Consider the following 26,497-nt stretch of genomic DNA (forward strand, 5'->3'; position numbering starts at 1 on the left):
TTAACGACTGAGCCACCCAGGCACCCCTACAAGTAAATTCTTTATAAAAGTTCATCTTTGAAGGAATGCCGGTGAAGTATGAGAGGTTGATATACACATCTGTATCTGCTCCTTCCAAAACCACACTAAGATGACTCTGTGGGACTTGAAAACAAGTACCAATTTTCAAAGAAAGGACTTAGAAGGATTAGCCAATAAAAGATTTCAGTCTAGGGGCACCTGGCTGGCTCAGTCAGTGGAGCATGCGACTCTTGATCTCAGGGTCATGAGTTCAAGCCCCAGGTTGGCCACAGAGCTTACTTAGGAAAATTTTTTTAAATAAAAATATTGACTCAGATATTGATCTTGATCTCGGGTTTGTGAGTTCCAGCCCCATGTTGGGTGTAGAGATTACTTAAAAATAATAATAAAAAATCTTAAAAAAAAAAGATATCAATCTATTTGTGAAAGGCAAAAAATCAGATGGAGGAATAGTAACTAATTTAGGGGAGTGGAAGGAATTTACAACCCAAATGTCTGCAGAGGACGTTTACCCATGAGAAGGAAGTCAAGTTACTTACACAGAATCCTTCAGAGAGGGCGCCTGGGTGGCTCAGTTGGTTAAGCGACTGCCTTCGGCTCAGGTCATGATCCTGGAGTCCTGGGATCGAGTCCCACATCGGGCTCCCTGCTCGGCAGGGAGTCTGCTTCTCCCTCTGACCCTCCTCCCTCTCCTGCTCTCTGTCTCTCATTCTCTCTCTCTCAAATAAATAAATAAAATCTTAAAAAAAAAAGAATCCTTCAGAGATTCAGGATTTGGAGGTACCAATTCTCAAAGAAGACAAGGCATGGATGAAGCTAAAAACAGTACAGCATGTTGGAATTCTGCAATCATAGCTGTTGCCACCTCTGTTTTTACACTGTCCTTTGCAGTCACATGATGTTTGTTCCCATAGGATATAGAAAGTTTACTCTCTGGAATAGGGATTCTCTACCTGGGTGCTGTTGGTATTTTGGACAAGTATTTGTAGTGGGAGCTGTTTTGTGCATTGTATACGTCTAACAGGATTCCTGGCCTCTACCCTCTAGATGCAAGTAGCACCCCCCAAGTTAATGTCAACAAAAAATGTCTTAAGACACTGCCAAATGGTCCTTTGGGGTGGGGGTGGATAAAAATCACCCCAGGTTGAAACCTGTTGTTCGACAGAAACTAAAACTCCTCAGACACCCTGGACCTGGGACAGCTGGCATAGTAAGGACAGAATGAGGTACCAGGATGAAAATCTGGGCATTGGGCAATGGTCCACATATTGATTTCTGGGATCCTTAGCTCTTTCTTCCACTCTGCTCCCAGTAACCCAGCAGCCAGGTAACAGAAGACTATAGGATTTTTTTCCTAAAGAAACCAAATATCACCAGAGAAGAAACTTCCATATACTGATATCTAGGTAGAAAGGATCTACAAATCTTATAGCACAATGAAAGAAAAATTATCTCAGGGCATCTGGGTGGCTCAGTTGGTTAAGCGACTGCCTTCTACTCAGGTCATGATCCTGGAGTCCCGGGATCGAGGCCCCGTGTCAGGCTCCCTCCTCAGCGGGGAGCCTGCTTCCTACTCTCATCCTCCCCCCTCTTGTGCTCTCTCTCAAATAAATAAATGAAGTCTTAAAAAAAAAAAATTATCTCAAGGCACAACAATCATAAAACTTTTGATTGCTTAGATTAAATCTTAAAAGTTCCCAGAGAGAGAGAGACATCCAGTCATCTATAAAGAGTTTGGAGTCAGAATGCTTTCAGAATGTATAATCCTCCCTGGATACCAACAGACAGTGCAGCACACCTTCATAAAGCTCAGGGAGAATAATGATCAAACTAAATTAGATGCTTTTGATCGTAAACGGTAGCACATTATACTTCCTGAGGTGCACCTCAATTGTTGAGTTACTAGGATAACTTGGAGACTGTTTGACGTCAGTTCACATAGACCTGCTTCAGTTAGAGGCAGCATAGTGTGGTGGTTAAGAGCTCAGACCCTGGAGCTAGTTTGTCAGTTCAAATTCCACCTCTGGGGCTTACTAACCATGTGATACTGGGCATATCAGTTAGCCTCTGGACTCCCATGTTTTCATCTGTTAAGGGTAATGAATTGTTATAGGATTTACTTCATTGGGAGTTTATGTGTCTAGAGTGAATCAGTGTGTCAGCCTAAAGTCAGCTGATTGTCAATGTTAACCACGTCTCCAAAAAGACCTTTACAGCAACATTTAGATTAGTATTTGATTAAATAACTGGGTGCTATAGCCTAGCCAAGTTGGTACAGAATACTAACCATTACAGTCAACCCCTTATAAACTTGGCACCCATACACATCTCCTTAAATCATACTTAATCTCCAAATAAATAACAAAGTCATACTTCTATTTAACACGATACAACTATTCTGCGTGTGTACTAAAAAAAAGAAAAAAGAAAAACAAAACGAACTAACCCTTTAGCCAAAAGAAGATGTCAAGTCCTTGGGTGATGTTTACTCTTCTCATCGATGTCCTGTAACAAAGATCACGAACACACACACCCAGTCATAACGAAATGTAGTTGTTCATGATAACTACAGCCCTTGTTTCTGCAACCGGTCATTTGATTGTGGCTGATTTCTTCCTCCCTCCCCACCTCCTGCTTCCTTCCTTCCCTCCTTCCTATGTTGTGGTAAGAACACTTAATATGAGATCTTTCCCCTCAAATTTTTAGGTGCACAATACAGTATTGTTAACTATAGTCACAATGTTGTACAGCAGATCTCTAGAACTTTCCATCTTACACGACAGAAACTCTTCTCCCACTGAATAGCAACTCCTTATTTCCTCTTCCCCCAAGGCTCTGGCAAAGACCATTCTACTCTCTGTTTCTGTTGGTGTGCTCTCCCAGGGCTGCACACTCTCCTAGCAGGTGTGTGCACTGCAGTGAAGGTCAGTGATGAGGGTTAGGCCAGGGGTGTGCAAGTGTACATGGTGGTGTAGACTGGTGACAAGACAGGGCCTGATATGGGTCGACAAGCAGCTGCAGCATGTCAGCATGTGCCCCCATGGGTTCATGCTGTGCTGAGGGAGAAGGAGGGGGAGAGTTCTAAAGATTGCGAAGGGACAGACTTCTCTGAACTCCCCTTTGTATTTACCCACTATGAAATTGTCAACTCAGTAACTATTTAAACAAGTTTTTTAGTGTCATGGTGAGATTGCAAGATACATCATATTTACTCAACAGGTGTTTGTAAAATGTAATTTAGTTGAAATACTTTCCATTGTAGAGTTCATAAGTCATATAGTTTGACTCCTGAACAATGCAGGGGCAAGCGGGGGACAACCCCTGTGTAGCCAAAAATCCACATATAACTTGACTGTGAGCGTAAGACACACAGCTCTCAGAATGCTGACAACTCACTTCATTCTATACCTATTTTGTTGAAAACATCTAGAATTTTAGCCCCCTTTTTAAAATGAAAACCAACTTAATTTCTTTAAGCTTTTCTACCATATTATCAATTATATAGACTCAAAAAGCTTTACTTCCATCCAGGCCGGAACTCAGGATGGCTGTGTTCTTGTTGAGATATGTTGGCCATCATTGCCTCCGTGCCCACCTTAATCCTCAGCTCTGTGTCAGAAATGCTATCCCTTTGGGAACTACAGCCAAAGAAGAGATGGAGAGGTTCAGGAATAAGAATACTGTTTAAGCCATCCTCTGTCTCCCCATATCACTATCTACAGTTGGTCTCTTCCCATAGTGATGTCTGTTTGCCACCAGGTTACTGGTGTGCCTTGGGTGTAGGGGTCTCTTTTTGGCTTGTCAGCCCTGTTGGTCCCTGGGAACTTTGAGATTCATTCGGAACGTGTGAAGTTCCTGTGTCTGGGGCCATCACTGATCTACACAGCCAAATTTGCACTTCTCTGCCCTCTCATGTATCCTATCTGGAATGGAATCTGACACTTGATGTGGGACCTAGGGAAAGGCCTGAAGATTCCCCAGCTGTACCAGTCTGGAGTGGCTGTCTTAGTTCTTACTGTGTTGTCCTCTGTAGGGCTGGCAGCCGTGTGAAGAGCTGAAGTTCCTAGCATTGTCTTCCTACAAACGATTCACTGACCTATCTTCCTGTTTGTTACGCTCTTCTCCAGCCAGGGTAGAGTTCTCCTGATTTATTAATTGTTTGTGTTTGCATATCCCCTTGGAGCTCAGTAGTAGTAAAGGACCTTAGAGAACCATAGCAATAGAAAAAGGTCCAGTTTCCCCTTTGTTCTAAAGATGGAATGACTCAAAACTTCCCTTTTCCTGCCCCCAGCTTGCAGCCTACTCTGGGCATAGGAGCCTTCATTCTCTCTCCATACTGGGGCTTCATTTGTGCTGACAGTCAGCTTCTGGCTCCTTCTTTCTGAGACAGCAGAAACAATGATGGCTCTGTGGCCTCTGCCGTGGGGACTGGGAGTGGGGCTCCCAAATTGTTTCTTGTGGTTGACTCCAAGTTTCATAAGATTGTGGTCCAAAAATGTGCATGGTATGACCTCAGTCTTTTTGTACTGGTTGAGGCCTGATTTGTGACCCAGCGTGTGATCTATTCTGGAGAATGTTCCATGTGCACTAAAAAAGAATGTGTATTCTGCTGCTTTAGGATGAAATGCTCTGAACATATCTGGTAAGTCCGTCTGGTCCAGTGTGTCATTCAAAGCCCTTGTTTCCTTGTTGATCTACTTAGATGATCGGCCCATTGCAGTGAAGGGGGTGTTAAAGTCCCCTACTATTATTGTATTATTATCTATGAGTTTCTTTAGGTTGGTAGTAATTGTTTTATATATTTGGTTGCTCTCAAGTTGGGGGCATAATTCCACATAACAGTCAGATCATATGATTCTTTCTCTGATTGAATTATTTCACTTAGCATCATACCCTCTAGTTCCATCCACGTCGTTGCAAATGGCAAGATTTCATTTTTTGATGGCTGCATAATATTCCATTGTGTGTGTGTGTGTGTGTGTGTACGTGTGTGTACACACACACCATATCTTCTTTGGATAAAGTATTCTTGACTACATATTTTTCCCATTTAGCACATTGAATATATCATGCCACTTTTTTCTGACCTTCCAAGTTTCTATGGATAGATCTGCTGCTAACCTTATGTATCTACTACCCTTATAGGTTAAGGACTTTTGTCCCTAGCTGCTTTCAGAATTCTCTTTATCTTTGTATTTTGCAAGTTTCACTCTGATATGTCTTGATGTTGACCTGTTGTTTTTTTTTTAAGATTTTTTTTTTTTTTTAATTTGAGAAAGAGACAGCATAAGCTGGGGGGGCAGGGGGGAGGAGCAGAGAGAGAGGGAGAAGCAGACGCCCCACTGAGCAAGGAGCCCAACGTGGTGCTCCAATCCAGGACTCCAAGATCATGACTGAGCCAAAGGCAGACGCTTAACTGATTGAGCCACCCTGGCTCCCCTGTGTTGACCTATTTTTGTTGAATTTGGGGGGAGTTCTCTGTGCCTCTTGGACTTGAATGCCTGCTTCCTTTCCCAGGTTAGGGAAGTTCTCAGCTATAATTTGTTCAAATAAACCTTTTGCCCCTTATCCCATTCTTCTTCTGGGATTCCTATGGTATGGATATTATTGCGCTCTGTGGAATCCCTAAGTTCCTTAAGTCTATATTGTGATCTCATGGTTTTCTTTCCCTCTTCTTTTCAGCTTCATTATTTTCCATGATTTTATCTTCTGCCTAAATCACCTATTTGATCCTCTGCTTCTTCCATCCTCATTGTGATTATATCCAGTCAGTTTTGCATCTCGGTTATAGCATTTTTTATTTTGGCCTGACTAGTTTTTACGTCTTTTATCTCTACAGCCAGTGTTTCTCTGGTATCTTCTGCTCTTTCAGGCCCAGCTAGTATTTTTATGACTGTTGTTCTAAATTCTTGTTCAGATATATTGCTTCTATCTGTTGTGAGCAAATCCCTGGCTGAGATTTTTTTCTTGATCTTTCTTTTGGGGAGAATTCCTCTGTCTTGTCATCATGTCTAAGTTTCTGTCTTTTGTGTATTATGAAAACTTATTGGGTTTCCTGCTCCTGAGAGTAATACTATATTGAGAAAGGGTCATACACTGTCCAGGGCCTGGAGTTTCAGGAAGTCTTTCTGGTGTATGCTGTGTGCACTCTGCTGTCATGTTTTGGCTGTACCTTCCTAAAGGTCAATGCTCTACAGAGTTCCCCCTTGCTGGCAGTGAGGAGTGTTTGGACTTTTAACTAGGGTGCTTTGATTTGTTTGTTAAGATAAGCCTCACATCTGCCACGTTCTCTCCCTCCAACTGTGCACATTGTTTTCTTTATCCTCAGATCAATTTCGTAGTTGTTGAAAATGATTCGATGTTGATCTAGCTGTGTTTGAGGGATGAGGCAAGCTTAGGGTCCCTTTACTGCTCCACCATATTAACACCTCTCTGAAGGCACAGTTTTTATATCTCCGATGTTAAACTTATTTTAACATTTTCTCTATTTTCTTGATGTTAGCTTCTTCAGGGGTTAGTGTTCTGATTTTTAAGTGCTATGTTATGCCTCGTTGGATTTCCTCAAATATCTTTTTCTCCATTTTTTTAAAATTTAAATTCAGTTAATTAACATGTAATATTGGTTTCAGAGGTAGAGCTCAGTGATTCATCAGTCATATATAATACCCAGTACTCATTACATTAAGTGCCCTCCTTAATTTCTATCCGCCAGTTACCCCATCCTCTCACCTCCCTCCCCTCCAGCAACCCTCAGTTTGTTTCCTATGATTAAGAGTCTCTTATAGTTTGTCTCCCTCTCTGACTTTGTCTTGTTTTATTTTTCCTCTCTTCACCTATGATCCTCTGTTTGTTTCTTGAATTCCACATATGAGTAAGATCATATGATAATTATCTTTCTCTGATTGACTTATTTCGCTTAGCATCATACCCTCTACTTCCATCCACGTCATTGCAAGTGACAAGATTTCATTTTTTTGATGACTGAGTAGTATTCTATTGTGTATATATACCACATCTTCTTTATACATTCATCTGTCAATGGACATCTGGGCTCATTCCATAGTTTGGCTATTGTGGACATTGCTGCTATAAACATCGGGGTGCACATACCCCTTCAGATCACTACATTTGTATCTTTGGGGTAAATACCCAGTAATGAAATTGCTGGGTCATACGGTAGCTCTATTTTCAACTTTTGAGGAACCTCCATACTGTTTTCCAGAGTGGCTGCACCAGCTGCATTCCCACCAGCAGTGTAAAAGGATTCCCCCTCAAATATCTTTGAGTCTTGAAATTTTGTTCATATCTGTGAGTTCCTAGATACTTTCAAATATTCATAGTATTGAATGCTGGAGTATATTGAGTATATTGAGAACAAGCAATGTAGGCTCTGGTTATAGGACCCTCACTGGAAATGGATGTGCAGGGGGGAAGGATGGGTGATATGCAGCCAAGGGACTTTCCACTGTTGAGTGATTTCCCTCCTTGATTTGGTAGATTCCTGGCTCTTATCAACTGTCTGTTGATCCTGCATCCCCCTTGGCAGTTAATTGTGTCAGAACTCCTGACATGGAAAAGGCTTTGTCAAGAGATTTGGCTTATCTCTTCTTTGCTCTAGGGGTGACTAGCTCCCCATATCCTTTTTTACCCTGCCTCCTCCTTTCTTTCTCTTAATTCTGGCCTTTTCTTGGATTTTCTGGGAAAAGGCACTGAGAGAGTGCTTCTTTTTTCTGCTCACATAATGATAAATTTTGACATGAGATATTCTCTTTCATCAGTGGTCAAGATCATGAATTCCAGCTCTTTGAAAATCTGATGGCTTTCAATTTTACAATTAAAATATGACCATCTCTGAAGAAGCGTTATTTTTTTAGTTGGGATTGCCACTGAAAACCTAGATACTTACCAATACTGAGGTGACTGGTTTTATTTTAATCTTTACCAGTGGGTCAGAGTCCACTGAAGATAAAACGATTATTTATCCAAAAGTTCAAAACAGGATTGATGATCAGCTTGCACTTAGTATTTATAAAGTTCTTGGATTCCAAGCTTTCAGCTGCATTTAGAGAAAGCACAGCAATGGATCTCTTCATAGTTCTGGTGATATGTCTTTCTTGTTTGATTCCTTTCTTTCTGTGGAATTGTAACCGTGCCAAAGGGAAGCTGCCGCCTGGCCCCACTCCCCTCCCAATCATTGGAAACGTTCTACAGATAAATATTAAGAACATCAACAAATCCCTAAGCAAGGCAAGTATGATTACATTCCTTCCAATTGTTTGCAGTTACAGCGCTATATCTAAATAAAATATGGTCCCAGATGCCATACTTTAAGGAAGTGGTTTGAACGGGAAGGGTCCCTTGGATACCCAGACATGACTTTAAGCTGGAAGTCTGCCAGAAGGGAATGAGATCCATGAGATGATTGTTGAAATTGCCAAAAGAAGGAATTCCCTGTCCATATTGTGACCAGGTTTCCTTTTTAGTAATTATTCTTTGCTAAACCCTAATGGCAATGAAACTGCTTTCAATTAAAAAAAACATAAAAGTTCTAATGACTTACAGCGTCACAATACTAAAAGTCTCCTAAAAGCTAACATTGATTTAAGTCTAGGAAATAACTCAAGATTCCATACTTCTCAGTTTCTATTATATTTGCTCGATGAGTGAGTGAATAACTACTCTATTTCTAGCTATTTAAATAGCAATAGCTCTCTAAATCTTGAAGGAATTGTCTGAAATCTGTCTTCCCTGAGACAGCTAGTGACCAGAACACAGCCTCTGGAAGCTCCTTTCTGTGTTTGGGGCTATGGATTCAAAGAGGTTTTGTCAGCACCCCAGCTCGTCCACTTGTAAACTCACAGCATTGGGCAAATTTAAAAAAATCTCTCTGAGCCTTAATTTCCATTTCTTTAAAATGTGAATAATAATTGTATTTTGCACATGGTCCTTGAGTATATCATATATTGATCAAGTTACTGAATGCCTACTTTGTATTAGGCACTCTGTTAGATGCTGGGGCTTTTCAATGGTGAATGAAAAAAAAAAAAAAAAGACCCAAGCATTATGGAATTTATAGTCTAGAGGGCAGGGCATGTATTTGTAAAGTAATCATGCAAATGAGTGTATGATTATAAACCATGTAACAGGGGCACAGTAGCAAAAGGACATGCAGCTTGGAGGAGCAGGGATGGGAGGAACAGTCAACAAAGAGTTCTCCGAGGAAGTGCAGCTGGAGCTGAGATCTAAAGAATGATCAAGTATTAAGCACACAAAATACAGATATAAGTTTGTTCCAGGCTGTTTCAGTCTGGAGGAGAATTACTTGCTGGTGTCTCTGAAAGGACCAATTTGCTTATAGACCAGAGAGTAAATAAAAACATGGTGTGGGATGAGATTGGAGAAGTAAGTAGGGGCCAGAGCATGCAGGTCTTTCAAGGCTTTTAAGAATATTGGTTTTGGGGGCGCCTGGGTGGCTCAGTTGGTTAAGCGACTGCCTTCGGCTGAGGTCATGATCCTGGAGTCCCGGGATCGAGTCCCGCATCGGGCTCCCTGCTCGGCGGGGAGTCTGCTTCTCCCTCTAACCCTCCCCCCTCTCATGTGCTCTCTCTCTCTCATTCTCTCTCTCAAATAAATAAAAAAAAATCTTAAAAAAAAAAAAAAAAGAATATTGGTTTTGGGGCACCTGGGTGGCTCAGTCGTTGAGCGTCTGCCTTCGGCTCAGGTCATGATCTCAGTGTCCTGGGATCGGGCCCCATGTCGGGCTCCCTGCTCAGCGGGAAGCCTGGTTCTCCCTCTCCCTCACCTGTATTCCCTCTCTCGCTGTGTCTGTCTGTCAAATAAATAAATAAAATCTTAAAAAAAAAAAAAAAGAATATTGGTTTTTAGGGGTGCCTGGGTAGCTCAGTTGTCTAAACACCCGACTTTTGATCTCAGCTCAGGTCTTGATCTCAGGTTGTGAGTTCATGCCTTGTGTTGGGCTCCATGCTGGGCTTGGAGCCTACTTAAGAAAAAATATATTGATCTTAGCCTAAGAGCAATGTGATGCCATTAATGTGCTTAAAAAGGACTCTCATGTTAGCATTTGCCTTGTGAAAAGATCACTCTGGTTGCTTTATGGAGAATGAATTGTAAGGTAGCAGGTGGACTCAAACCTTGGATAAGTTGAAAGTGTGTAGGTCCTACATCGTTTAGAATACCAAATAATTGGCCATCACAGAAAGATCCCAATAACATAATGGCTTAAAGAAGACAGGAGCTTATTTCTGTCTTACAGAATGATATAGAGGTGAGTGCTATTGGGCTGCCTGTCTTCCTTGAGGTCATCCAGAGAACCAGCTTTTCTCAGTCTTGTAGTTTATCATCCTTGGTGCCTAGGCTATTGTTCTCCTATGCAGGGACACAGTGGGGCTATCTCCATGCTGTCATTTCATTCCATGGGTAGGGGAAGGGATGGAGGGCATGCATTTACCATTTATGCAGTCATGTAGGATTTGCACACATCATTTCTGTTAATAGCAGTTCATGCGAACTTAGTCACATGGCCACACAGGGAAGCTGGGAAATGTCAGTGACTATATTGCCAGGTTCCTATGTATTACTAAAATCTCGAGATCTCTGGTGCTAAAAAGATGTGGGGGGGTGGATAATGAGGGATGATTGTGAGAATCTACACAGAGGGCAAGAGAAAGAACATCCCTTAAACAGGATGAGAAACACATCATTTATTTATTTATTTATTTATTTTTAAATATTTTTATTTATTTCTTTGAGAGAGAGAGAGCATGAGAGGGGGGAGGGTCAGAGGGAGAAGCAGACGCCCTGCCGAGCAGGGAGCCCGATGCGGGACTCGATCCCAGGACTCCGGGATCATGACCTGAGCCGAAGGCAGTCGCCTAACCGACTGAGCCACCCAGGCGTCCCGAGAAATACATCATTTATTATAACTATAGGAAGGAAGGAAAAATTTGGTGCAATTATAGGTTTGGCAGATAAAAGTTAATAAAATAATATGAATAAAATCCATAATACACTCCGTGTCACGTAGTAGGAACTGAATAAATGATAAACTGTTGATGATGATAATAGTAGCAGGGTTACTAACAATATAATGGTAATTACTACTTAATATGATTTATTAAGTTACCAGTTCTAGAAGTTGAAATCTTTTACACTGGGTGAGTGAATATTAAAATGTCTCTTTGGTAAGATTAAAACTATTTACCTCACTTATCTACATTCCTAGTTTTGAAATTCTACTACTCTTGTACCTCCTGTTCCTTTCCCAGCTAGCAGAGAGTTACGGCCCTGTGTTCACTGTGTATTTTGGCATGAAGCCCACTGTGGTGTTATATGGATATGAAGCGGTGAAGGAAGCTCTGATTGATCGGGGTGAGGCGTTTTCTGGCAGAGGCCCTTTCCCAGTGGTGGACTGGACCAGCCGGGGATTCGGTATGTCTCAATTTGGAGAATGTATGTGGGTGTGTAAGTTGCAAAGACTCCAAACAGGCTAAGGGACAGAGAAATTGTAAGTATTTAGAGAAATTTATTTAGAGAAAACAGCATAATTCCAACATTTTTCTATAAAGGATCATTAATCCATATTGTAGATAATGAAGGGGACACACAATGTCTTCGTGAAACACTAGATGCAATGAAAGCAAATCATCTAACTGTTAACATTCTATGAATTTGTGTCCACTTTAAGTTATGGTCAGGTAAGATAGTGTTACTTCAGTTAAGATAATAAGAGACTGAGAGAAAAGAGAAGGGAGGAAAATGACTCAATTGTCCTAGTCACCAAACATTTTGCTTTCTGGCCTGAGTCATGGTTGCCAAGAGACTATTTTAGGAAAGTCCCATAGTGTGCATGGAGCCAACATAGGTTTGAAATATTTCCAGCCTTGCCTTCAATCTTTTACCCTTCTAAAAAAAACTACAAGAAATATTTGAATCCAATGGAATACAAAGCATAAAGCACAAATATGCTCTGAGAAGATGATTACGGACAAACCCATGATGAGTACATATGGATTGCAAGTGATCCTAGAAAAAGCTTTTTAAACTAAAGTACTTGAACTGTTTTCCCTTTGTTTTGGAGCTGGCCTAAAGCTGTCCAGTCCTCTGGTGGGTCGCTGGGTTTCTGCAAAAAGAGATAAGGCCTGAATGGGGCCACTTCCTCCTCTACATCATTCTTTAAAATCTTTATGGACAAGTTTCCTGAAAATTACTTTTTCTCCTAATCTTGTCCTGGCTCCGGAAGTCTGATTGAACTTCCTTGGTGTTAAGACCATATTTCATGGAAAAGATTTAACAAACAGAGGGGAAATGGGAAAATGAGGAATAGATTTTCATGAACTTCTTTCCAGTGCACAAGTGCTCTCTCCTTCTCTTGAGAATTGACTCCGTTTGTTGCCTCTCCCACAATTCATTCACAGTGTACAAAAACCAGCCCTGAAAATGTCACCTACACTTGGACTCACCATGATTTATTACCATTGTGATCACAGAGCAAGCATTTGGCCTCCATGATCATCAGTAAAATGGGGACAAAACACTTGGTTCACAGAGTTATCCTGAGGTTTGAAGGAGCTAACAGATGAAGAAGAGTTGGGTAATATGTCAAACCCAGAGTCTTGACAGATACTAGGCTGGGTTAACAGGAGGTGGGTGAAGCAGGGCTCACTGGAAATTCCTGTGGCTGACACCACTCTATTTACATCCCTGCTTAAGTGTGATTATCATTTTCTGAGATAAAGACTCTCAGCTGGAATTCATCGTAATGGAGGTCATTCCTCTCTCTTTCTGATAGGAATTATTTTCAGCAATGGAGAAAGATGGAAGCTAACCCGACATTTTTCCATCACGATTTTGCGGAAAATGGGGATGGGAAAGAAGACTATTGAAGACAGAATTCAAGAGGAAGCCTTGTGTCTGGTGGAAGCATTAAAAAAAACCAATGGTGTGTCTTTCTTTATGTAATTAACAGTACTAGTCTGGGAAGACTATATGCTGTTTCAGATAGGCTACAGCGAGACCTGATGGCTCAAGCACAATAGAAGTTGCTTTTTTGCTCATGTAACAGTAATAAGAGGTGAAGTGGTTGGCATAACAGCCTTCTCAGGCTCTAGGTTGATAGGAACCCTGATGTCTTTCTTCAACACGTGGCTTCCTGTGTCACTCGTAATTCATCTTTTTGCATGGTAGCAGAAGGAGCAAAGAACAAAGAAAAGAACAAATTGTGTTTTCAGTAAGCCAGGTATGTCAATGGCACACCAAACTTCTTTCATATTCCATGGGCTCTAACTCCATCTCAGGGCCACACCAACTCTAAGGGGCACTGGGAAATGTGGTTATCTGTGTGCAGAGGAAAATGGGGAGAACATGGATTTTGGTAATGAACTAGTAGTTTTGGCCATAATACCTTGAAAAATGAAGTAATGTCCCTAGTAACTTCTTAAGAACATCACAGACATTTCAGTATAAATGTGTGTAAAGTCATTATGCTGGGCACTTTAAACTTACACAGTGCTGTCAATCTTATATTAGTAAAACTGGGGGTTGGGGGGAGCACGGTGCTTCAGTGGTAGGATTCACACCAAACCCTTCTCAGTGCTTAGAGCTGCATTATGGCTCACCTGGAGGAGTATGGTTATGAATGGAGGGAGCTTCAGTAGCACGAGTTGGCTCTGTGTATGCACATGCAGGACTGGGAGGGGAGGTGGAAGAGAAGGGGTGGGCAGGAGACTTGGCAGGAAAGGAGTAAGATCAGGATCATCAGATATATGTGGTTTTTTGAACCTCGATATTTAAATATTTTACAACTAAATAATGCTATTTTATATATGGTGAATTTCCATTGTGTTTCATATATATACATATACACATATATATATTTGAGAGAGAGAGAGTGGTGGGGAGAGGCAGAGGGAGAGAGAGAAAGAATCTTAAGCAGACTCCACACTCAACATGGAGGCTGATGCAGGGCTTGATCTCACGACCCTGAGACCATGACCTGAGCTGAAACCAAGAGTCAGACGCTTAACTGACTGAGCCACCCAGCCGCCCCTGCCATTGTGTTTTTTAACCCATGTTATGTATTGTCCAGATAGCTTGTCCTCACCTCTTTTTTCTTTTGCTGCTATTAATATAAAAAATGTAATTATTACAAATATTTGCATGATTCTTGTTTCTTCCTTGGAATAAGTTGTGACAGTAGAGTGTCAATGAATATCATTTGGACTTTTGATGTATATTATTACAGAGGAATGGGTGGGAGACCTGGCAGAAGAAGGGATACAAATGTATATAGTTTTGTAAACTTTCAATTTAATATATTAAATACTTTCACATGTTTAATTTTTGTTTAGCAAGAACATTATTGGGGCATCTGGGTGGCTCATTCATTAAGCATCTGCCTTCAGCTCAGGTCATGATCCCAGTGTCCTGGGATGGAGTCCCACATAGGGCTCTCTGCTCAGCAGGGTGCCTGCTTCTTCCTCTCCCACTCCCCCTGCTTGTGTTCCCTCTCTTGCTGTGTCTCTGTCAAATAAATAAATAAAATCTTTTAAAAAAATTATTAACAGACTACTACAGTATCCATTATTTGGATGCTCCTGACCTACTCTCACCCAGATTCTGCCTAATCCCACCAAGCTATGGGACCCCAGACTCTTGGGTAACCCATTTCACCACTGGGTAATTCTGACTATTGAAAGGTTCTTTTACATGTTGAGCAGAACATTTTTCCTTATAACTTCTACTTTTTGATCCCCGCTAATTTTTTTTTTTTCCTTTTGGAGTTAGAGTGATTTAACAGTCAGGTGACAGAGACAAGATGTACCTCCCACCCCAACTTTGGTTTCGATGTTGAGAGTATTCGTACCACACACACTCCATTTGGATGTAAAAAGTCTGTGACTCACAAAATGAGGCTTTCTGTGGAGGGTGGGGGTGGGGCACTGGTTCCTAAGCAGATTAAGAAACAGCTTGAGTGTGCCTGAGTGGCTCAATTGGTTAAGCTTCTGCCTTTGGCTCAGGTCATGATCCCAGGGTCCTGGGATGGAGCCCTGTGTCGAGCTCCCTGCTCAGCGAGGAGTCTGCTTGTACCTCTCTCTCTGCCCCTCACCCTGCTCCTCTCTCCCTCTCTCAAACAAATAAAATCTTAAAAAAAAAAAAAACAGGGGCGCCTAGGTGGCTCAGTCATTAAGAGTCTGCCTTCGGCTCAGGTCATGATGCCAGGGTCCTGGGATTAAGTCCCACATCGGGCTCCCTGCTGAGCAGGGAGCCTGCTTCTCCCTCTCCCTCTCCCCCTGCTTGTGTTTCCTCTCTTGCTCTGTCTCTGTCAAATAAATAAAAATTAAAAAATAAATTTTAAAAATCTTAAAAAATATATACAACAAACAAAAACAAAATCCCAGTTTGAGAGATCAGGGAAAGGTACAGGCTTGATGTGTTTATGGTGGCTAAGGGATAGGGTAGAGAACGAGTTCCTGTGTGCAAGTCAATGCTTGTATAGTTTAAATGTCCTGCTTCCAAAGGAGGGAGCACTTGAGCTTTTTTATCAGCTTGCCCAGATGTGAACTGAAGAAGAAAAGGTGAGGTTCAAAAGTTGTCTGCAACCGAACATCAAAACATGGAGCCATGCTTTATATTATATATAGGAAGCCTGGTTCCATTACTAAATATATTTTTTCAAATATCCAAATGGAACTCCAATTGCTCTCATTATCGTTCTCTTCTACAAGAAAAGCACACCCAACTTTTCAATTACGTTTTCTAAAATAATGGTTTCGAGTCTCTCCGGTCTCCTGAAATTTTTATTAAGTTGTTCAGCTTCCTACGGACATTGTGAAGAAATATTCACACTGAGAGCTAAACTTTACACCTTTCAAGATATTTTTATGTGACCTCCTTCTTGTGAATTATCTTGTGGCTCTTATTTGGAGAATAATGTAAATAGGATATGTGGGGAAAATTAATAAATGGACTGGATTAGATAGCTTCATTTGGGGAAACAATAAATTATAGGCATGTTGAGTTTACAGTGATGATGACATGTCCAGGGATTTCCTATACTTAAAAGACTCCCAGCAGTCAACTCTTCTGAATCATTTTAAACAGTCAGCTTAAGATTTATATGAAAATTGTGCTCTAACTTTTAACTTCTTTGTTTTAGCATCTCCCTGTGATCCTGCGTTCCTTCTGGGCTGTGCTCCCTGCAATGTCATCTGCTCCATTATTTTCCAGAATCGTTTTGAGTATGATGATAAAACATTCTTAACCTTGATAGAATATTTTCAGGAAAACTTCCTAATTTCAAGCACCTCCTGGATACAGGTAAGGTCAAGGTTCCCTTAAATGGGAAATAATTTTCTAACTAATCTATTGCTCATGCTTACCTCATCCCTTTGTCCTGTTTCCAAGTGGCTACAGTTATGTTTATCAAACTATCATTTGCAACCAATTAGTGAGTTATCAAATCAATTTAATGTATTGAAATGAAGTTTAAAACATGAAATATAGTGGGGTGCCTGGATGGCTCATACACCACTCATACGACTGGTGATTTCAGCTCAGGTCATGATCTCAGGGGCGTGGGATCGAGCCCCTCATCAGGGTCCCTGCTCAGCAGGGAATCTGCTTGAGATTCTCTCTCACCCTCTCCCTCTTCCCCTCCCCACTGTTCTCACTCACCTCTCTCTCCCTCTCTCTATAATAAATCTTTAAAAGCTTATTTTAAAAACCATGAAATACAGTAATAGAGAAATGTGGTAGAGTGCATCAATGATAGGAAGGTGTTTTTTTGAGAAACCATTTTATATCCATAGATGAAGAGGGTGATGATGTAAAATGTATTTCTTACTACAGGATGCTGTCAGAAAACCTATGTTGTATGATCATTAAGAACTTAAATTATCTGTGGACCATAAGGTCATGATGTGTTCCACCTGGAAAGGACTCTAGAGAACAAGGAGTTTACTCATTTTTTGGAACAGGAAACTATCACCCAGAGATATTAAGCGTATTTTCCAAAGACAAATCCTAGCCAAGACAAGGAGTGAGCGAGCCCTAGAGTCTAGATTTCTCTGTTCTCTCTGTAGTTTGATACAAACTACTGGCCTGAAAATTGCGTCATTGCCTACCAAGGGCATTAAGTCATGAGGTGCTGTCTAAAGTAGAGTCAGTAAACTCTAGGACTGGCCTTGGGCAGATGTAAAAGGGCAATGTGCATATTCCTGAGGGTATAAAATCCCTAAATAAGCTAAGTAATGTGGGCATTTCTTTAATTTTTCTGATGTAGTTTCTTCATTACAAAAAAACTTTTTAGGTGACTCCGTAGAAAAATGTGTAGGTAAACTGGGATGAACACTACGTTCTAGCTCTATTACTAGACTGATGTCTTACAATGGTTGACTGACCTTTCTGAACCTCAATATTCTCCTTTGGGAAAAGATGGTATGCTCCTGGATTCCTTCATAGAGTTATGGCTAGGAAATAAATTTAAATGGTTTTGAAATTACTTTGTGACTTGTGCATACTGTAACTCCAGACATCTTGTCAGTTCTCTCCCCTTCAAATTCCAAGTGTGTTCTAGTGCACGAAGCATGTCTTACTCACCTTTATCTACTCAGAATATAACTAAGTGTCTGATACATAACATGGGCCCGTAAAACTTTGCTGAGTGAATTAATGAATGATTCTTTCCTCTTTCAGCTCTACAATGCTTTCCCTCTTTTAATACATTACCTTCCAGGAAGCCATCACGTGTTATTTAAAAATATTGCTAAACAATTTGAGTTTATTATGGAAAAAATACAAGAACACCAAGAATCCCTGGACTTCAATAACCCTCGGGACTTTATTGACTACTTCCTGATCAAAATAGAAAAGGTATAATGGGACCCTTTATCTTTGTGGGTGGTGTGATTCATGGATTAGCTTTGTTCTTCCCAGTGAAACTGGGATATTAAAACAAATGGTCGTTCCGAAATATGTATTAATTGCTTGTCTAACCTCTTGTTTATGCAAACCATATTGGGTATCTTGAGATATTTCTAAATTCTCACTGAAAATGACTTTGCGGGTTTTACATTTATTGTGTTAAATAAAGCTGGTTCTTTATTTGGTGGCAGATTGTAATATACACTCATACACATTCAAGGTTAATGATACACAGCATATAATCCTTCTTCAAAAAAGTTCAGCAACGGGAAGATGTAACAAATGAGGGGACACAGGAACAGACAGGAATCTACAAAGGCTAACCTTTGCAAAGGCACTAGGAAATCTTCACAGATGAGGTAGATTTTGAAGAAACTGTAGCTTAGATGAAGAGACAACAAAGTAGGCCCAGGGAATGAGAAGTGCAAGTGATCAAGAGGGTGGAATTTCTGAGAGGTACTCTTGATTGTAATGGAGGAACTGTCGTGGGTATAATGACTGATGAGTGGGAATAGTGATGCATTTTGTGTGTGTGGGGGTGGTTCTGGAGGCTTGAATGAGAAAATTAGACATTATAAAATAGACAGTAGATGCTGGAATTGACAGTGAATAGCAGTGAGGACTTGATAAAAATTATGTTTCAAAGAAATGGTAGAGCAACTGACGGACTCGAGGGGAATGAGAAAGTGAAGAATCAGAAAGGACCTGTTGGAACTTTATAACTCTGATTATATTTTAACTGTTGGACAGAACCCTCACAACTATCTAACTTGACCTTCAGCTGTAGTGCTCACACCAAATAACAATGTCATATTGAGTTAAGTTACCTCTGAGGCTCTTTTATTTATCAAGTAATTGTAACACATCATTTCTAGGAAAAACACAATAAACAGACTGAATTTACCATGGACAACTTGATCATTACCGTATGGGATATGTTTGGTGCAGGAACAGAGACAACGAGCACCACCCTGAGATATGGATTCCTCGTGCTGCTGAAGTACCCGGAGATCACAGGTATGGTCACAGGTGTTGGGCAGGGTGCAATTCCAGGTAGAAATTGGCAGGTGACACTGACAACTATCCCACTCTTCACCTGCCCAGACGGTGCACAGAAAAAATTTCCTTCATTCGTACATCTTCCCATCATTGGATAAATTAAATACAAATTAGTTTATAGTACAAAAAGATAATGAAATATTTAAACAGCAGCAGAGATTTGAAGGGCAGAGCTCACTGTTTCCCCTGCTGTGGTGGAATGTCCCTGATTTGCGTTGGGACAGATGCAATAATAAGCAGTTGTCTTAGGATCTGGAAGAATTGGCCTTCTGCTTTCTCTAAAAGGATATCACTTGATATGTCTTCCATGTCCAGATAAATATATTTTTGTCAGAGGAGATTTCTGCTGAAATGCATTTGCAGTGTAAGGATTGACTCAACAAAAATGACAGTCTTTCTTTATCAAAGAGTCTCAGTCCCTAAATAAAAAGAGTTACATACAAATACATTCTTTTCTAATATACCCATTTGGGCATATAAATTCTTCCTCACAAATATAATTTCTCTTGCAAATGCAACCTTTCCACTTTTCCTCCTCTTTTTTCCCTTGAGTGCTCATCCAAGAGAATATTCCCTTCACTACTGGGTCATGTTCTGTGCTTTGGTACATAGAAACACTTTTAATACAATTAAATCTCAGGAAGCTTATCTCCATGATGTCAGCACTAGATTATTCTTTGTTTGAGGTCCTCCTGCCCTCCCAGTCTAAGTAAGAAGTGCTTTCCAAATGGTGGGATCTAGAAGCACAGCTTCAAAATTCCTTTCCTCTCACACATTGTGGGATCTAATGGCACTGTGTTTCCTTCACGTGACACAGACTCTTTCAGCCAAATAACTTCCCTCTTATTAGACCTATGTTGATTATGACCACAAACACCATATGACATTTTTCTCCAGACCCGTAAATCTTGTGTACATGGCAAAAGTCCTTTTTGTGTCTTGGTTCCCCATTGCTTCCATGTTCATTTTTTCTTGCATCATATCCACTTATATTTTCCTTTTCTTTCTTCCCATTTTCATTCCTTACTGGGCCATTCTCTACACATTCTGACTTTATAAGTCAGTTCCTAACCACTTTACATAATCACTCTCTTCTAGATAAAAATCCAGCTTCTCAGCCTGAAAAGGTGAAGTTTAAAACTTCTTTAAAATTCCTAAGTCTTCCTGACAGCTATCAAACCACAGAGTTAATCACATGCTCTCTTAACAAAGACACATTCTTCAGCTAGTAGATCAACACCGTTTGACCAAAGTAGCAACATGGTCCTGGCTATAGTGGACAAACTACAGTGGCTTCAGATTCTGACTTTACTAGTAAGTAGCTGTGTGACCTCAGACTCATGACTACCTCTCTGCATATCTTACTTGGTCTGTCATCTGTTTAGGAGAGATGATACTTCCTAACATTCACAGAATCTTTCCCTCATAGGAGAAAGTTAATAAATGTTTGTTTTAACTAATGAATAGTTCTACCAAAACTGCATATTATTTACATGATACATTTTGCCAATAAAGGATGAATATAATTCGCTAACACAAATTATTTTCAGTGAACTTATTCAGTTGCTAAGATTGCGGGTTTGGGAATAAGAAGGACCACATAACACCTGGGTGTCCTTAAGAAAGATATTTACTTTTATGGACCTGTTTCCTCATTTTTAAGACACATAAAATAATACCCAACACATAGAACTATTTTGAGGAATTATAAAGTAATGAAATACATTGTACAGCATGCCTGTCATGTTTTGCATTCTAAATAAATGTTAACTTCTCGGTCCTATGTGCTGAGTCAAACATTTTATTCAGTTGTTCTATTTATTAAGCATTTATTGCACTGGGTAGTTCTTACCCTCTTGGAACTTAACATTTTTCTTTTAAAGATTTTATTTATTTATTTGACAGAGAGAGACACAGCGAGAGGGAACATAAGCAGGGGGAGTGGGAGAGGGAGAAGCAGGCTTCCCGCCGAGCAGGGAGCCCTATGCGGGGCTCGATCCCAGGACCCTGAGATCATGACCTGAGCTGAAGGCAGACGCTTAACCGACTGAGCCACCCAGGCGCCCCTGCAACTTAACATTTTTATTTTTTTAATTTTTAATTTTTAATTTTTTTAAAGATTTTATTTATTTATTTGAGAGAGAGAGAATGAGAGACAGAGAGAGCATGAGAGGGAGGAGGGTCAGAGGGAGAAGCAGACTCCCTACCGAGCAGGGAGCCCGATGCGGGACTTGATTCCGGGACTCCCGGATCATGACCTGAGCCGAAGGCAGTCGCTTAACCAACTGAGCCACCCAGGCGCCCCTGCAACTTAACATTTTTAAAAGATATTTTATTTATGGGGCCTGGGTGGCTGGGAGCCTGATGTGGGGTTCAGTCCCCAGACTCCGGAATCATCACCTGAGTCCAAGGCAGACACTTACCAGACTGAGCCACCCAGGCACCCAGAACTTACATATTTAAAACAAAAACTGGCATACACAAAGTGGTCAAACAGCATGGTCTGTAGTGAGCTTTCAAGACCCCAGATCCCTGGGTTTATCAAACAAAATACTCAAAATAGAGAATCAGAGTTGAATTTCATGGTACAATTATGTTTTATATGTACACATATTTAAGTCTCTAATGAGATACCAATTTGACTAGGAAACAAATTTCTTTTTTTTTTCTTTCCCTGTGGTAGTAGTTATATATGATTTCCCCCTCTCCCAATCTCCTTCCACAATAGAACCATGATTAAGATCAAATCAAGGGACACCTGGGTGACTCGGTCAGTTAAGTGTCCAACTCTTGGTTTCTGCTCTTGTCATAATCTCGGGGTCATGAGACTGGGTCTCCTGCCGGGCTCCGCACTCAATTTGGAGTCAGCTTGGGGTACTTTTTTCCTCCCTCTGCCCCCCCTTCTGACTCTCTCGCTTTAAAATAAATAAAATCTTTCAACAACAACAACAAAAAAGGTCAGACCTTTCCATTTCACATAAATTCTGATTCCTGTCCTGCCAGCTAAAGTCCAGGAAGAGATTCACCGTGTGGTTGGCAGACATCGGAGCCCCTGCATGCAGGACAGGAGCCGTATGCCCTACACGGATGCTGTGGTTCACGAGATCCAGAGATACATCGACCTCATCCCCAACGGTCTCCCACATGCCGTGACTCAGGATATTAAGTTCAGAGAATACCTTATTCCCAAGGTGAGAGATATTTCATCTCTACTACTCCTTAAGAATTTTGTTTTTACTTTTATTTGTATTTATATATTTTTTGTTTTGAGAGACAGAGAGAGAAAGCGGGGGTGTGGGGGTGGGGCGGGGAGGGGCCGAGGAAGAAGGATAGAGAATCTCAAGCAGGCTCCATGCCTAGCCCAAGCCCATCCAGGGTCTCCATCTCATGACCCTGAGATCATGACCTGAGCCCAAATCAAGAGTTGGAGGCTTACCTGACTGAGCCATCTAGGTACCCCCTCCTTAAGAATCTTAGGTTATCAAGCATCACAACAGTAGGATTATAGATTACCTAACCATCTACAGATATGGCACATTCATAGCCCAGGCATCTTACCCTCTGACCGCATGCTCCTTTCCTTTTACTTTGTTGATACAATTTTATAAATCATAGTGCTTAGACTCCCACAGGATTTTCTTCATAGTGTTCATTGACAAGACCGCTTACTGCCTGTGTTTTCTTCTGGGATTTCTGGTTTTAGTTCTTATGTTCAATTATTTAATTCATTTTGAGTTCATTTTTGTGGCTGTTGTAAGAGAGGGTCTATCTAGTTTTTCCAACACCCTTTATTGAAGAGACTGTCTTTTCTTGATTGTGTATCTTGGTGCCTTTGTTAGAAATTAATTGGCCATCTATGCATGGGTTTATTCCTGGGCTCTCTACTCTGTTTCATTATATGTGTCTGTTTTTATACCAACATCATGCTGTTTTAATGACTGTAGCTTTGTAATACAGCTTGAAATCGGGAAGTGTGATGACTCCAGCTTTGTTTTTTCTCAAGATTGCTTTGGCTATTTAGGATCTTTTGTCATTCTACAGAAATTTTAGGATAGTTTGTTTCATTTCTGTGAAAATGCCATAGGAATCTTGATAGGGATTGCATTGAATCTATAGATGGCTTTGGATGGTATAGACATTTTAACAATATTAATTTTCTCAAACTGTGGGCACAAAATATCTTTCCATTTATTCTGTGTCTTCTTCCATTTCTTTTATCAGTGTCACAGTTTCCAGTGTACTGATCTTTTACCTCATTGGTTAAATCTGTTACTAGAATTTTTTATACCAATGTGAATGGGATGGTTTTCTTAATTTCTTTTATAGTTTACAATTAATGTGTAAAAACACAACAGATTTTTGTATATTCATTTTTATCCTGAATTCATTTATTCTAACAATTTGGGTGGAGTCTTTAGGGATTTTTAAAATCTACAATATCATGTCATCTTCAAATAGTGACAATTCTGCTGCCTTTCCTATTTGAGTACCTTTTATTTCTTTTTCTTGCCAAATGCTTGGACTAGGACTTCTAATACCATGTAGAATAAAAGTGGTGAGAGTGGACATCCTTCTTTTGTTCCTGATCCTACGGGAAAAGCTGAAGCTTTTCCCCACTGAGGATGATGTTAGCTGTGGACTTATCATATATGGCCTTTATTATGTCAAGGTACATTCCCTCTATATCTACTTTGTTGAGCATTTTTATCATAAATGATGCTGAATTTTGCCAGATGCTTTTTTCTGCATCTACTGAGATGATCATATGATTTTTAGCCTTCATTTTTTAATGTCTATCACAATGATTTGGGGATGTGGAACCATCCTTGCATCCCTGGAATAAATCCCACTTGATTATGGTATATGATCCTTTTATTGTACTGTTCAATTCAGTTTGCGAAGATTTTATTGCAAATATGTACACCTTTGTCCATCAGAGATATTGGCCTTTAAGTTTCTTTTCTTGTGGTGTCCTTGTGTGGTTTTAGTATTAGGATTATGCTGCCCTCACAAAATGAATTTGGAAGTGTTCCCTCCTCTTCTATTTTATAGTTGAGAAGGATTGGTATTTGTTCCTCTTTAAATGTTTGATAGAATTCACCAGGGAAGCCATATGTCCAGGAATGTTGTCTTTTGAGAGAGGTTTGTTTATTTATTTTTATTTATTTATTTATAAGATTTTTATTTATATACTTGAGAGAGAGAGAGCAACCAGGAGGGGGAGAGGCAGAGGGAGAGGGATAAGCAGACTCTCTGCTGAGCAGGGAGCCCGATGTGGGGCTCAATCCCAGGACTCTGGGATCATTACCTGAGCTGAAGGCAGGTGCTTAACTGACTAAGCCACCCAGGCACCCTGAGAGAGTTTTAATTAGTGATTCAATCTTAGCAATTGGTCTGTTTGGATTTTCTATTTCTTCATGATTGAGTCTTGGTATGTTGTATGTTTTTAGGAATTTAACCATATCTTCTAGGTTGTCCAATTTTATTTGAAGATTTTATATTTTTGAGAGAGTGCCTGTGCACAGGGGGAGAGTGAGAGGGAGAAGCAGGCTCCCCAGTGAGCAGGGAGCCCGATGCAGGGCTAGATCCCAGGACCGTGAGATCATGACCTGAGCCAAAGGCAGATGCTTAACCAACTGAGCCACCCAGGGGCCCCATAGGTTGTCCAATTTTTTTGGTGTATAATTGTCCATTATGGTCTCTGGTGATCTCTTATATTTCTATGGTATCACTTATAATGTCTACTTCATTTCTGATTTTGAGTCCTGTCTTTTTTCTTGGTGAGTCTAGCTAAAGGTTTGTCAATTTTGCTTATCTTTCAACAAACAAGCTCTTCATTGACCTTTTCTTTTTTTTTTTTTAAGATTTTATTTATTTATTTGACAGAGAGAGACACAGCGAGAGAGGGAACACAAGCAGGGAAGAGTGGGAGAGGGAGAAGCAGGCTTCCCGCGGAGCAGAGAGCCCTATGTTGGGCTTGATCCCAGGACCCTGGGATCATGACCTGAGCCGAAGGCAGACGCTTAACGACTGAGCCACCCAGGCGCCCGTCATTGACCTTTTCTATTGTCTTTTTAGTTTCTGTTTCATTTATTTTGACCCTGGTATTTGTTATTTCCCTGCTTGTCCTAACTTTGGGCTTCATTTGTTCTTTTTCTAGTTCCTTGAGGCATAAAGTTAGGTTGTTTGAGATTTTTATTTCTTCATCTAGGCATTTATTGTTTTAACTTTCCTCTTTGAACTGCTTTTCCTGCATCCCATAAGTGTTGGTATGTTGTGTTTCCATTTTCATTTCTCTCAAGGTATTTTTTCTTTTTTGATTTCTTCTTTGACTCATTGGTTGTTCAGTAGCATGTTTTTTAAACTCCACATACCTGTGAATTTTTCAGTTTTGTTTTTCTAGATTCATACCACTGTGGTGAGGAAATATGCTTGATACGATTTTTTTTTAAGATTTTATTTTTAAGTAATTTTGACACCCACCGTGGGGCTTGAACTCATAACCCCAAGATCAAAAGTCACATGCTCTACCAACTGATCCAGCAAGGTGCCCCAGGTTCATATGATTTTAATCTTCTGTAATTTTTTAATGCTTATTTTATGCCCTAATGTATTATCTATCCTGAGAAATAGTCCACGTGTGCTTGAGAAGAATGTGTACTCTGTTGCTTTTGGATGGACTGTTCTGTATCTCTTAAATACACAGACTCATACACTCATATGCTTTGAAGTTCTTATGTGATAATTCTAACATTTAGGATACGATGGGGTCTGCTTTTTCACATGTTTAAAAATTAATCACATGCTTGGGCTGCCTAGCTTGCTTAGTCGGTGGAGTGTACGATTCTTGATTTTAGGGTTGTGAGTCAAACCCACACTGGGGGTGGAGCCTACTTAAAAAAATAATTTATTATATGCTCAACATTTTGAATGATGCCTTGTGGGGAGTCTGATGATGCTGACTTCCCCTGAAGGGCATTGACTTTTATTTTGGCAGGCAGCTAAATTACTGACAGATGCTTTTCAGTCTATTGGACTTCCTATAGTTCTTTCATTGTGAATTAGTTTCACTTTTGAATTTAGTCTTTGTGCATGGCCCTTAGTCCAGTGTGGGTTCCTTAATCCAACAATTTACAAGTTTGGGGGTCACCACAAAAAAATCTGAGGTGCCAAGAAAGTTCTCTCCACCCTAGCTGGGTTGGAACCTCAAATCCTCTATCACTGATATCCACCTTCAATTCTCAAGCAGTCATACTCTGATAGGCTTCATTGAGTTTCCTCCTGTATATTTGTCACCCAACCCCTAACCATGGACTTCTAGAGAATAGTTTTGTATACTTTTGAGATCCTCTCTATTTATAGAATCCTCCTGTCCTGTATCCTTCCTCATGAATTCTAGATGCCAATTTTTTTTTTTTTAACCTCTGTCTTCTTAGCTCAAAAAGAGTAGCACTTTGCTTGGCCTTTTTTTTTTTTT

The 26,497-nt window shown here is 40.4% G+C and overlaps 1 protein-coding gene and 1 pseudogene across 2 annotated transcripts in view; both read left to right on the forward strand.

The window, feature by feature from the left end:
• Window positions 1–26,497, forward strand: part of LOC102742186 (cytochrome P450 2C21) — a 41,694-nt gene that overhangs the window by 3,974 nt on the left and 11,223 nt on the right. The window contains exons 1-7 of one of the 2 annotated variants that reach the window (XM_081823804.1): window positions 5,300–8,272; window positions 11,311–11,469; window positions 12,830–12,979; window positions 16,196–16,356; window positions 17,734–17,910; window positions 18,837–18,978; window positions 22,024–22,211. In XM_081823804.1, the coding sequence (XP_081679930.1) occupies window positions 8,026–8,272; window positions 11,311–11,469; window positions 12,830–12,979; window positions 16,196–16,356; window positions 17,734–17,910; window positions 18,837–18,978; window positions 22,024–22,211 (1,224 nt within the window). In that variant the 5' untranslated portion in view covers window positions 5,300–8,025. Of the gene's footprint in view, window positions 1–5,299; window positions 8,273–11,306; window positions 11,470–12,829; window positions 12,980–16,195; window positions 16,357–17,733; window positions 17,911–18,836; window positions 18,979–22,023; window positions 24,931–26,497 lie in introns of those variants that run through there. The other variant, XM_081823803.1, reaches the window with a different exon arrangement.
• Window positions 3,110–4,277, forward strand: LOC145722166 (succinate dehydrogenase cytochrome b560 subunit, mitochondrial pseudogene; annotated as a pseudogene).

The sequence above is a fragment of the Leptonychotes weddellii genome, chromosome 6 (assembly GCF_054177405.1).
Source record: "Leptonychotes weddellii isolate Sample4059 chromosome 6, ASM5417740v2, whole genome shotgun sequence".
Taxonomy (NCBI): domain Eukaryota; kingdom Metazoa; phylum Chordata; class Mammalia; order Carnivora; family Phocidae; genus Leptonychotes; species Leptonychotes weddellii.